This window comes from Parasteatoda tepidariorum, chromosome 4, assembly GCF_043381705.1.
Source record: "Parasteatoda tepidariorum isolate YZ-2023 chromosome 4, CAS_Ptep_4.0, whole genome shotgun sequence".
NCBI classification, from domain to species: domain Eukaryota; kingdom Metazoa; phylum Arthropoda; class Arachnida; order Araneae; family Theridiidae; genus Parasteatoda; species Parasteatoda tepidariorum.
Genome location: NC_092207.1, coordinates 95142106 through 95154662, shown reverse-complemented (window position 1 = coordinate 95154662; position 12557 = coordinate 95142106). Strand labels below are relative to the sequence as shown.

General features: G+C 26.9%; 1 protein-coding gene across 1 annotated transcript in view; it reads left to right on the top strand.

Annotated features, from left to right (window-relative positions):
- LOC107441433 (gem-associated protein 5) overlaps nt 1–12557 on the top strand; it is a 50713-nt gene that overhangs the window by 30326 nt on the left and 7830 nt on the right. The window contains exons 19-23 of the mRNA XM_043048993.2: nt 2267–2414; nt 2500–2619; nt 6827–7037; nt 8410–8479; nt 10341–10564. Coding sequence (XP_042904927.1) covers nt 2267–2414; nt 2500–2619; nt 6827–7037; nt 8410–8479; nt 10341–10564 — 773 coding nt within the window. The remainder of the gene's footprint in view (nt 1–2266; nt 2415–2499; nt 2620–6826; nt 7038–8409; nt 8480–10340; nt 10565–12557) is intronic.

Here is a 12557-nt window from a genome sequence, read left to right as displayed (position 1 = left end):
AAATTATTAAAAAATAACTAATACTCAAAACTAAAATTCATGTTTTCTAATAACATTAAAAATATCCGAATTTGGTGAACGATGTGAGAAAAATCTTAAAAAACATCGGAAAATTAGAACAACAGAATTGGCGCTAACACAGCTCTTGCACTTAGGAAATTTAGCAAAAATGAGCCTTGAATGATGCAATATATATCAGAATTTTAAAAAGTTTATCATTAGCTAAGTGGAGGTTGATTGTGTTTCCCTTCAGGCGGGAAAATGCAGAGTGAGTGGAATAAATATAACTGAAGTGTCGTATTTTTATAATAATGACTAAGTTTTTAAATAAATTCAAATTTATTAATCTCAAAAATATTGAAGCTAAGAACAATTGATAAAAATAATTTTGGAATATTGGCAGTTTAGTAATAATTATTTGTGAGCAACATTATCATTCCGACAGCTTTCAAACTTGTGAATGTCGATAAATCCATCGAAGTAATTAGAGAAGAGAAAAACTTGCTTTGAAATCCCCGCTTAAATACTCGGCAAAGAACATTCTAGAAGCTCTAGACAAGTGTCAATCTATGAATGACTGTAGCTTCAATTACCCGCCATCCAGCGTCACTCACGAACCCAGCCTGGTCGATCTCACGCAGGAAAATGTATTAAAAAAAGTATTACAATACCGCTATTGACAAAGTTGAAGCTCAGGCATAAAAAAGTTATTTATGTTTGATTTAAGCCATAACAAGATTAGAAATGATAAATATTAAATATTAGAAACTTAATGAGTTCTTTTTATGGGAAAAAATACATTAATATGCTATTTATTTAGTTACTTGAATTAGATAAACATTGTTTAAGTAAGTTGTTATACTTTCTACATGGGTTAAGGTAAAACTTAATAAATATTGTACTTAAGTTTATCGAATTAAGTATTATATTGGATTAAATATTATATTGAATTAAATTAAACATTGTTATAGGGAAAATTATATAGTTTAATGTATGATATGGAATTTAAATAAAAATATGCTAATTGCCAATAGATAGTAGTACTTATAAGTGACATTTCTTCTTTATTTTACGTTACAAAATTGAGTACATTTAAGATATCTGTATTTGCCACCTGCTTAGACACCTGTCACTATCAACTTATAAATCCAGTCCATTTTCGCTTTTTGTTAAGAATATTTTTGATTGAATGCTGCTCTTCATTTTGATCAGAATGGAGGCAGTATTTTTCATATTTGAAAATGCATATCCAGAAATCATTGCTTGTTCCTCAAGACTAGGGGTGCACAACCTTTTTGAGTGAAGGGCCACTTTCACAGCAGGTAGATTAATGAAGGGCCGTTCGCATATTTAGTCATGTTAGCGGCAAATATAATTTTTGTATAAGCATTAGTGTTCTAAGCACTAAATATTTTTATCAGTTAACTTAATAACATATTTCAGAAAATTAAATACTTTTAATTATTTAAATTTATTTAAAACAAAAAACTGCTACTTTTTTTAAAAAAAACTTTTTATTTTTTTTTGCAATAATTAATATATCATATATGAATATTGGGGGGGGGTATTAATTTTAACCGAAGAGAAGCTTACAGAATGAAAGTTCAAAAAATATATGTCTTTTATAGGTTAATATAAATTTGAATTAAATATTTTAATTAAAGAAAATTTATTATGTTTAAACAAAACCACATTAAAATAAATCCTCAAATATTCAATCAGATAGCCTGTGGCATTTTATGCGGTGTTCTTTCTAAGCGTTTTTAAAAAGGGAGTCCTTCCCGTCTGAGTTTTGATCCCTATGAATGCGCCCCTTTTGTAAAAATAAGTCTCCATTCCTTAAATACACTACCTTGTTATTTTATTTTTTCAGGAAAATGTTGTTTTCTTAACTGTCTGTTTTACTGGAAAGTCCACTTTTGATTTAATTAGTTATTGATAATTATTTATCTTTAATTTTTAATTTCCTTCTTTCATTTTAGTAGGATTTTTTCTTTATGTTGTCTAGTTATTTTGATAAATTTTGCATGATATTCGGCCCCAGAAATAATCACGTCTTTTATTTGAGGGAGGTATACTGATAAATTTTTTAGCAATTTTAAACTTCATCATTATTTTTTTAAATAAATATTTTTTATTTAAAAATGAATTCAATTTTTTTATTTAAAAATGCACTTTTAAATGTTTATTTTCAAATGTATGTAATAAATGTTTTTAAAATGCTATAAAATATAGATTATCCTAATTTCGTATTTTTATATTGCAGTTTCACATAGCTTTTGGCTTGAAATTTGTGAAAAGTTTGCTATTCAACTTATAGATACACAAAGTTATTTCAAAGCTGCTCAGTATTACCTCATATGTGGAAATATTCATGCTGCTGTAGATATCTTAGCTAATAGAGGAAATATTTTGTGAGTATTTTTGATAGTTTTTATTTATTTATTTTTTTCCTTTGAACTATTTAAAATGATAATATCCTCTTTTTTCTACCTACAGGGATGCAATTACTTTAGCTAAAGCTCGTTTGCCAGAAAATGATCCAATCATTCCAAAACTTCTCATCTTATTAAGAAAGAAATATGAAACAGCTAAGTGCTCAGCTGCTGTGATACAATGGTAAAAAAATTATCTGCTGTGTGAGTTAAATCAGGGTTGTAGTAGAGGGGTTTTGTGAAGGAGTGTTATACCCTTCTCTGGTTTTTCAATAAAATTCCGATATTTTATTTATTATAAAAAAAAATTTATATATTTTTTTCTAGTGTAAAAATATGTTAGTTCTGATAAAAATTAAAAGTTCTGTGTGTATTATTTTTTGCTGATGCATTGCTGCAGGCATATTTGACAAGAAATGTAAAAGCTATCTATCAGGGATACACATCATCAACTGCTCTTTTTATCTTAAAAGATTAGAATGTAAATTTGAAGAAAAAGAAATTTAACAAGACGTTAATATTTTTTTTCTTCTTTTACGTAGCATTAAATTATATTATAAATTCAAATTAAGAAGAATATACCTAATTTTAAAGTGGTTTTAATTAATAGTTTTTTTTAAAAATCAAATGGAGTAGGAATCCAATGTTTCTGTAGCAGTTCTACCGTAAAATACTGATAAAGCACCTTCCCTAATTTTAACAAAAATTGCCACGATGTAGAGGGGGATTAAAAGTTCTGAAGAAAATTCAACATGTCGTTTTAAAAAAAATCAACTTACTGTATTTGATTGGGCATAATTAAATATGAAGCACAAGAAATGAAATAAAGTAAAAATAATTATAGTAAGAGAAAACAAGTAAAAGGAAAGATAATTTTAATTAGTAAGTCTAGCTTAACTTCTACAGTAATCCTTTATTTTTAAATCTTGGTTGGATTGTGGCACATGGAAATAAGGGGGAGGGAATAAAGATTCAAAAATAAATATGGACAGTATTTCATAAAGAAAGATAATTTTTTTATTTACATTAATCAGAATCTGGAAATCCATCGAAAGAAATATCCAATTCACCCTCCAAAATAAGGACAGTGCTCTCTTCATTTAGTTCATCAGTACTATTATTGTCTATGGATCCGATATTAACTTCTTCTAATCAAGAATGAAAAAGCCCATCTTTGCTTCCACCTATTGCACCAAAACGCTTAAATGAATTTTAGATAATCTCTTTGAAGACTGCTCCTAAGCGGACGACACAAAACCAATCATGTCTTTTAGAGTTGGCCTTTTTAAATTCCCGACAAGAATAAACAATTCTTTAGTTTATTCTGAATGCAGAGCGCCCATTCTATTCATAATGCAGTTTTAAAGAGTGCCATCTACAAAACATCTGCTTGCTACAGAAGGCTTATGCATCCTGCTGGAATTAAAACTATATCTGTGTCCAAACTTTTTCATTTTTCAGAGAAACTTTGTTTTATAGATTCAGGCCCAATCCCAGATAATTAACCTCCAAACGTCATTTTCGTTAGCTAACTTTCCATAACGCCAGCCATCATCTATTCGTTGATAGAGCGGATAACATTAACATTGTCTGGTATTTTTGGGCAATTCTAACATACGATACTAAGAAATGATACCTCCCTTTTACTCTATATCTCTTTCATTCAATTCGTCCCCCTTTCTATTCACATTTTTCTTCCTTCATTAGGACCCTTCTAAGCGTGATGAACTCATCCTTTTACTCAATTTTCACGTTCAACTCGCCTATCTCCCGTCCCAACTTAAAATATTCCCCTTTCTTGCCAGCCAGTGCACATACCATTCAACACTATCTTGATCTACATGCAGGAGGAAGAAAATGTTGACCACATGTGTGCAGGATTGCTTCCTCCTCTCTTCTCACCTAACTTTACAAACACCTGCACTTTTGTTGGCTATCTTCAATTCAGTTACTGTGATTAATTAATCCTCTTCCATTTCCCCAACTTATTGCTCATTTGCAGTATAACATTTATCTTCTACCCTAAACCTCAGGATAAACAAGGAAACAAATTCATAAAGAATTTTTAGAAACAAATGTATTAAGGAATTATAAAAATAAGAACTTTTATATTGTGCTGTGGGGAAGGGATCGCTTTTTTTTTTTTTTTTTTTTGGTACTGATTGACAATCAATATTTGTGTTAAACTACAGGGTGGCACTTTCTGGAGTCAGGTGCATTTTATTGGTATTTTACGGCATAATTTTTTTTTTTTTTTAAGATGTCTGTAAAATTTTGGAATTTTTGCGTCAGGGAAAACAGGAAAAACCAGGAATTGTCAGGGAATTTTATTTTGACTCTGAAGAGCAGGGAAAGTTAGATTTTCACAAAAGCCTGGAAAATTCCTGCATCATGTCTGGAAAATAACCAGTCTTAGAATTGTCAATAACAATAATCAGTAACTGAGATTAGAGTTTAATTCTGAAATCCGTTACAGATATTTATTGTAAAACTTTCATATTTTAGTGAAACTTCCACACATTCAATATTTTTATGCTCTCAATAATTAAAGTTTGCTTTTTCAAATAAAAAATATCAAAGTTTTCTGACGGAAATTGTATGGTATAGATAAAATACGTCTGGATTTCAATTGAAATTTTTCCGATATACTTGAAAATGTCAGGAAATTTTTTTACTGAAATTGTATAGGTACCTTGTTTTAGTGTTTTTCCTCTGAAAAATTTAAAATTTTTAAAATTTTTTTACAGTGTATGAACGTATAGGTTTGTCTTTTGTGTATTGTTTTATTATTGATTTTTTTAAATTTATTTTTCATTTCATTCAATTTATTTTTCCAGCTGTGTATTAAAGTTCATATGGATTTATATTAATTTTTTTCTTAATTCCATGAGTAAGCATTAATTTTTTATGAGGGTTAAGATATAAAAACAAAAGTTTTGAATGTATCTTAAATTTAACCCCATCAAATAGTAAAAATTTCTTGAATTGAAATGGATAATAAAGTTAATAACTTTCCAAAGAAAGTAGGAGTTTATTACATTTTTTAAATACTTAAACATTCCAATTTAATGGAAAAAATTTCACATGCAATTAATGTTTTATCTGATATCTCAAAATTTATCTCAAATTTTTCCTCTATATATCAGTGATGTATCTTTTTAAATAGTTATCCTATTCATTATTTTCTTTTGAAATTTGAATTGTTAATTTCTTCTTTTTTTTCCAAAACATTTCTTTTATATTGATAAAAAAAGAAATGTTTCAAAGTCTCAAGAAATATTTCAAAGAAAAATATAATTTAAAAACTAGATATTTATAATAAGATCTAAAATTTCATGCTTTGATTTAAATCAGAATTTTTCAATCTAGTGCACGAGTACTGTTTAAATGTAATTCAATTAATTATTTTTTACTTCATTTCAATACTTTTTTGTATTTTTAATAATGAGTAGAAATAAGTAAAACAAGCGTCTTAATAAAGTCAAGGAGAAATTTATTAACATCAAAGCATTCAAATAATAGTGCTTGGCTCTTTCATCAAACAAATTTTAAAAGATCTACAAAATAAGCAAAACAAATATATACGTTATGTAGAAATTTGATATCTAAAATTAACAAACTCTGCTTCTTATTTTAAATAAACTAACATTAAAATTGAAAATTCTTATATCTAATTCTGGATGAAGTTTTAATTTTTAAGTGAGCTATGTATTATAAATTTGTAATCTTTATATAAACTATTATTTCTACAACATAAACAGTAATTAGAGAATAATGCATAACTGCAAATGTACCGAGCGCAAAATAGAGAGATATAACACCTTAAAAAAACTTTTATAACTTTTGATCTTTAGATAGTTATAACTTTATCATAAAAAATATCATATGGGTCGATTATTGTAAAAATTATATTTTGCATGAGTTACCTTTGTTTAAATGAGTTTTAAGATTATTTGCAAAGATTTTAGATTTATTTCATTAGGTTTAAAGTTATAATAAATGCAAGTAGTAAAATTGAGGGGAGAAATTTTCAATCACTCTTTTGATATAAATTATTTTGACTATATTTTCTAGATTTGGCTCTAGCCTTTATATTTCGAGGATCAAGAAAGAAAAAAAATATGATTTTTCAGAGAAAGTACATATTTGTGTCTGCACAAGTTAATTGACATAGTATTTAAAGTTAGGCTTTCAAACCATAAAAATGCATCTTACTATGTTATGATCTAATCATTTTGGTCTTAAGTTATTAAGGTGCTCCACTTTTTTTTTTGTACTAAACTTTGTACAGCCTTTATTTGCATCATAGTGTATAAAATAAAAATGTTATGAAACATAGGGAAAATTTATTTATTTTTTTGCCTCAATGTGTTTTTCTTTTTTTCTTTTAGTGAACTTGCTTTAAATGAACCTTTAAAAGCTGCTAAACTGTTAGCAACTACTTTGGATCCTCAGGCAATTAGAGCAGCTGTTTATATTTGTCAACAATTTGAACTAAATGTGCAAGCTACTGAATATTTATTTTTATTCTTGGAAACTTGCCTTGTGAAGTATAATTATAAAGCTTTTGAAGCTTTTGCTGAAAAAGAACCATTCCTTCAAGTAATATGGCCTAGTTTAATTTTTTATTTACTTTAGTTTCTTTTATTTAACATTGCTTTCTAATTGCTGATGATTTTTCTGTTATTTCTAAAAATCTAACATCAAACTATTAAACTATAAGTTAAAATGGACTGTTTTACCTTCTAAAGTCACCAAGTAGGTGCAGGGGCAAAGGGTCAAATATTTCATATTTATATATTCTTTATAGATAATGGTTGAAATTGAAAAGTCTTAGCCAATATGAAAACTAAATCTTTGAGTTTTAATAATCTCTATTCTATTGTAAATATCAAGAGATTGTGTAGGTACGTAATATGACTCACATCAAGGGAGAATCAACCTTATAGTTTCCATGGAAATGGTTTGAAATGGTATTGTGTATTCCTTCTCTTTTTTTTGGAAAATTGAACAATGTTTTTCCTTTGTTTATCAAATTAAGTCACCATTATTTCTAAAAAATATTAAGTTTTTAATCTCTGCTATGATATGCTTCAAAGTTTCCTCTCTCTAGAAATTTCAAGTCTCATCCTTGAACAGGATTACCACTCCACAGAATAAGGAAAACCTCAAAAATACAGGGAATTTAAAAATTACCTAAAATAACAGGCAAAATTTGAGGAATTTTGATTTTTTCTTCCTGAACTGGGTAGATACCGTGAATTTTGTTTCTCATTTTCATCTTTTAAAAAATGGTGACCACTCAAAGCGTAATCTATGGGATATTCAAGCATGATATTTCGGCTATAAATTATTTCATTTACTATAGCATTATTTAAGTATGTTCAGTTGTTCCTTTTTTTTTCTCTACGTTTTTCCAGCAATTAGAACTAATAAATTTAGTTAGCCCAATATAGCTGGCGGCCCTGTTTAAAGTTCAAGAATCTTTCATTAATTTGAATTTTTTTCCCTTTATATCATTTTTTAAATCATCTGAACTGGTTGAGTTATGAGAAGAAGAATGTTAGCATCCTTCTTGTTGATATTGCCAGTATAATCTTTTACATTTTGAGATGACTGTTTAAAGGAGAGACCCTGGGGTAACATTGCCGAACAATACAATTAAAATTCCGCTATTGCATCCATCTAATATTTATTATATGCCATACAAAAAGAAATGATAGGAAAACATACCAGTTATACCTTTATATTTTGTGTTTGTTTCAAAGTAAGAACTTTCAGTTAAAATCTTAGATCTAATTATTTTTTCAATGTAACATGTAGCCGTTTTTTTTAACTTAGTATTGTATATCGTTACAGATTTAAAATTCATAATACAATTCTGCTTTATTATAATATTGTTAGCTGAACTACTTTGATATTATATTTGCTTATTTAGTAGTGTGATTTATTATACTTTTTATTTCTTTCTTAGATTTATGAAGCACTTGTGTGTGTCCATGAGCTGCTTCATGATCAAGTTCGTCATTTGAGAAATAGAGATGGTTTGTTACTCATTTTTTTTAATTGATCTGATTTTTTAATATAGTTAAATGCTTTATTAATTGTATTAGAAATCATTAAGAAAGAAACTAGCTGTGAAATATGTTATAATCAGCTTTGTAGTTTCATATTTTATAATTATCAGTTTTTCATTTGTTAATAATTTATATTTTTACAATTTTTAATTTACTATTTCTTAACTACCTTATTATTGCAAATACAATATTTTTTTTTATAATAATAATGTAAAGGAAATTTTTTTTTCTATGTTAAATTGATATAAAATAGATCATTTTAGGAAATTTAATTTTTACTTGTTTAGGTTTATATTATTTTGTAATTAATAATTCTTTCACTTTCAGTAGGAAGTTCAAAATTATAAGTAATATATATATATATATATATATATATACCATATTTGCATCCAATTTTCATTGCCTTTGATTTATTTGACAAATTATTGTTTTATAATTTCAGACAATACTTTATTAAGAACAAATTTTTTTTATCGTCGATTAATTTAGTTCCTTTAATTTCTATACAAGACACAATACTTTTTAATTGGAGAAATTCTAATTCCATCTTTTTTTATGAATGATGTTTCTGATTCCACTATGTTTTGCTGTTTTTTCCCCTTCATTCACAATACATTTTGTACTTAATGAATTATTTCATTTCATTTTCAATTTTTAGATGGAATTTTTTCATTTTTATTTCAATTGATCATTACATCCTGCCTTGTCCTGTGTTTNAGGGACAAGATTCTAAAAATAACTCCTCCTTTGAAATATAAATCTAATTATTATTCAATGGTATGTTTTCAGCCTTGAAATCCCAAAATAGAATTGCTCTACGCTTTCTCTTTAACAAAGACATTTTATGAAACCGAAAGAGTTTTGATTCTTTTATTGATACAAAAGTATTTAATTTTTGTATTACATATATATATATATAGTTAGTTTTTTTCTATTGTTTTTAGTTTATAAAGTTTTTATTATAATATTACTCTACTTTCACATACTATTTAAAAATAATAATAATAATTTATTGATTTATAACAATGTAATTTTTTTTAATAATCGACCGGCTTTAATCACTATTTGAAATACTGATTTAAATTGTTGATACCCTGTTCATAGTAATTATGCATGCTAAATATGAATTATTCTGCATACAATGAATCTACTTAATTCATTGTAATAGTTTTATTTAGGTGTTAGGCGTGTTCAGTTTTAAAAAGTAACATTATTACTAAAAGGTTACTATTAATCAAAATATTTTAAAATTCTTACAGTTTAGTAAAATTTTGACTTCTTAGAAAAGTCATGATATACATTTTGAAATTTTTATTACTGTTTTGTATGACCTTTATTTATTTGTACAATAATGAATGGAATTAGTTTCTTCAAAATATTACTTTACTTGTGTTTAGACAAAGCATTCTGTTGGGAAACACTCTGTTTAATTTAGCAGGTTCGTCATAGAGCAAGAAATTAAGGAATAGTGAGAAAAAATCAAAGAATTTTGCCTTATCAATCAGGAAATGTCAGGGAATTTAATTAAAAAATTCAAGAAATCTGCAGAAATGAGTTAATTTGAGTATAAGGTGCTTAAAAGCCAAATATTTAAAAAAAATAGTTTTGTAATTTTTTTGAACAAAGTGATGTTTATTTTCAACTTTAATAGCACGCCTAAGTGTTCTGTAGTATATTTTATCCATAAGAATAGACATGATTGAAAAATTAATGATGAAAGTTATGCCGCCATTTACTAAAATCTAAAATTCAATAAAATCAATCTGGAATAATCGAAATTTTTTCCCCAAGTGCTTAGAGCTACTCTAATTATATTTTTTTTTTCTAGGATTGGTCTTACAAAGTATATTCAACAGCCAAAAGATTGGCCCTCAAGTCAAAATTTGGAGTGGTGCCTCAGACAAAGGTGTAAATCAACCATTTATTAATGTTTTACATACTATTTTGCTATCAAGAAACATTTTGTCTGGAGAAAAATCTCCACTTGCAGATATATTAAATGCTTTGCGAATCCTAGAGGAGAGAAGAAAGAGTTTAGAAGTATCTTCAGAAGTAATTATTTATTTGATTTATTTTTTAGTATTATTTTTTATTGAACTTATATATTGTACCTTTTTCAGATTATTTTCACATATTTATTTAAATTCATTTTTTTTTTTAAATTAGAATTATTTGGAGTTATTTAAGCCATTTACCTATTTAAGGCAACAACCAATTCAAGAGCCTTCTTTTTTGAAATTATAATTAATTATTGTGAAACTTAGGTCTACTTCAACACTCTATGTTTACATGTATGAAAGTTTTCTGAAACATGTAGGTTAAAGACAAAATAAAGAAGAATACTTGGTAGCTTATAGTTTGTCTATGGTAAGAACTCCCCCTGCTACAAATTAGGAACAAGAATAGCGCATTTCAAGGAGGATATCTTCCCTTCACTTTAGGGTTAACAAGGCTCGGGACCGGTAAAAAAAAATTACTTTTCTCTCTCAGACCTGAGCCAAAACCTGTCCTAAACGGTGTCCCCAAACTCTTACTATAAATTGCTATATCTCATTACCATAGTCACCGCCACGGGTCTAGACGAATGGCTGGGAGACTTTACTTTACAACAACTTTACTTACTTTCTTACTTTAGACAAACTATATGTTGTTTTTAAAGTTTAAGCCAGCACAGTATTTAGCTTATGGTAGTTGGTGAGGGTAATAAAAGGCAGAAATGTATGCACAAATGCTACTAGAAGCATTTTTTAGTTAAAATAAAGTGTGAAAAGAATTCTACCATATTTTTAATGATTTAGATAGTTATTTGAATTTAAAAAAATCAAGATTATTTATTGATTGCATAGCAGTGTTATTAAATGATTGAAGTAATACCAAAGTTGGTTAATGAAGTTCAGTTACCCCTTTGATGCAGAATTTTCATGAAGCATATTTTTCTTACTTTTTTCATTTAGGTCAAAATAAGTAAAAAATATATTTAGCATTTTAATAATTTTTGGTTAGGAAACACAGCATCAGGCATTGGTGTCCCTTTTTGCATTAAAGGTAAAATTTTCCAAACAGGGTTCACTTCTAAACAAAAAAATTTCATACTTGCGCCTATTTGGAGTTATTAAGATCTAAAATTAAGAGTAATTTATCTCTAAAATTTCTTTAATTTAGAAAATCAATTATTGATACATTTTTGAATATGAATGAAATTGAAATTTTTTAAACTACTTTTTTTGAATTTTATGTTTTAGAACAAATATAATTCCAAGAATCTTAACAAATTTTTTTAGTGATCATTAGACCGATTTTTATAATTAAAAAAAATATCAAAATGTTTTTTACTTGTAATTAGAACTTCAAAAAAAAAAATAGATAAAAGGAACACCATTGTCTCATCTCAACTATGGTTTACAAGTTCAAATCATGAAGTCTAGTGTTTTTTTTTACTTTGGACCATGTAGTGCAGATGTGAAAATATCTATAATATTCACTTCCATAGTTTTGTGGAAAAAGTTTGTTGCTCTTTGTTACTCCATACCAGAAACAACAATGAATTTAAATCTGTAGAAATTTTTTTTTAAAAAGTACCATATGAAATGTATAAATATCAGATAATGCAATAATTGCTGAAAGAAAGAGTGACTAGGCTATATAGTTTTACTATTGAAGCTGCGAATATCTAAGTGATTGCATGATTTAAAATTTGCGTCTTGAAAAATATACTAAAAATAAGGAATTTTAATTTTAAAAAATTGCGATAAATTTTTTTCTTAGTAATTTTAGAAAATATATTAGTTTATAACAATTTTGTTGTTTTTGAATAACGCTTGTGAAATTCTGTAAGCAAACTTGATATTATTGAATATGCCGAATTTGCCTTGAAGTCACACATTGTAATAAATTAACTTATTGCAGCTTGTTTATTGGAATTTATTGTATATATATTTTTAATTTTTGTTTTATAAGCAGGGATGTGATTCTTCCGCGGATCCGCTGATTTCCTCTTTTTTCAGATTTTTCCATATCTTCCCCTCTTTTTTCATAAATTTCCGCG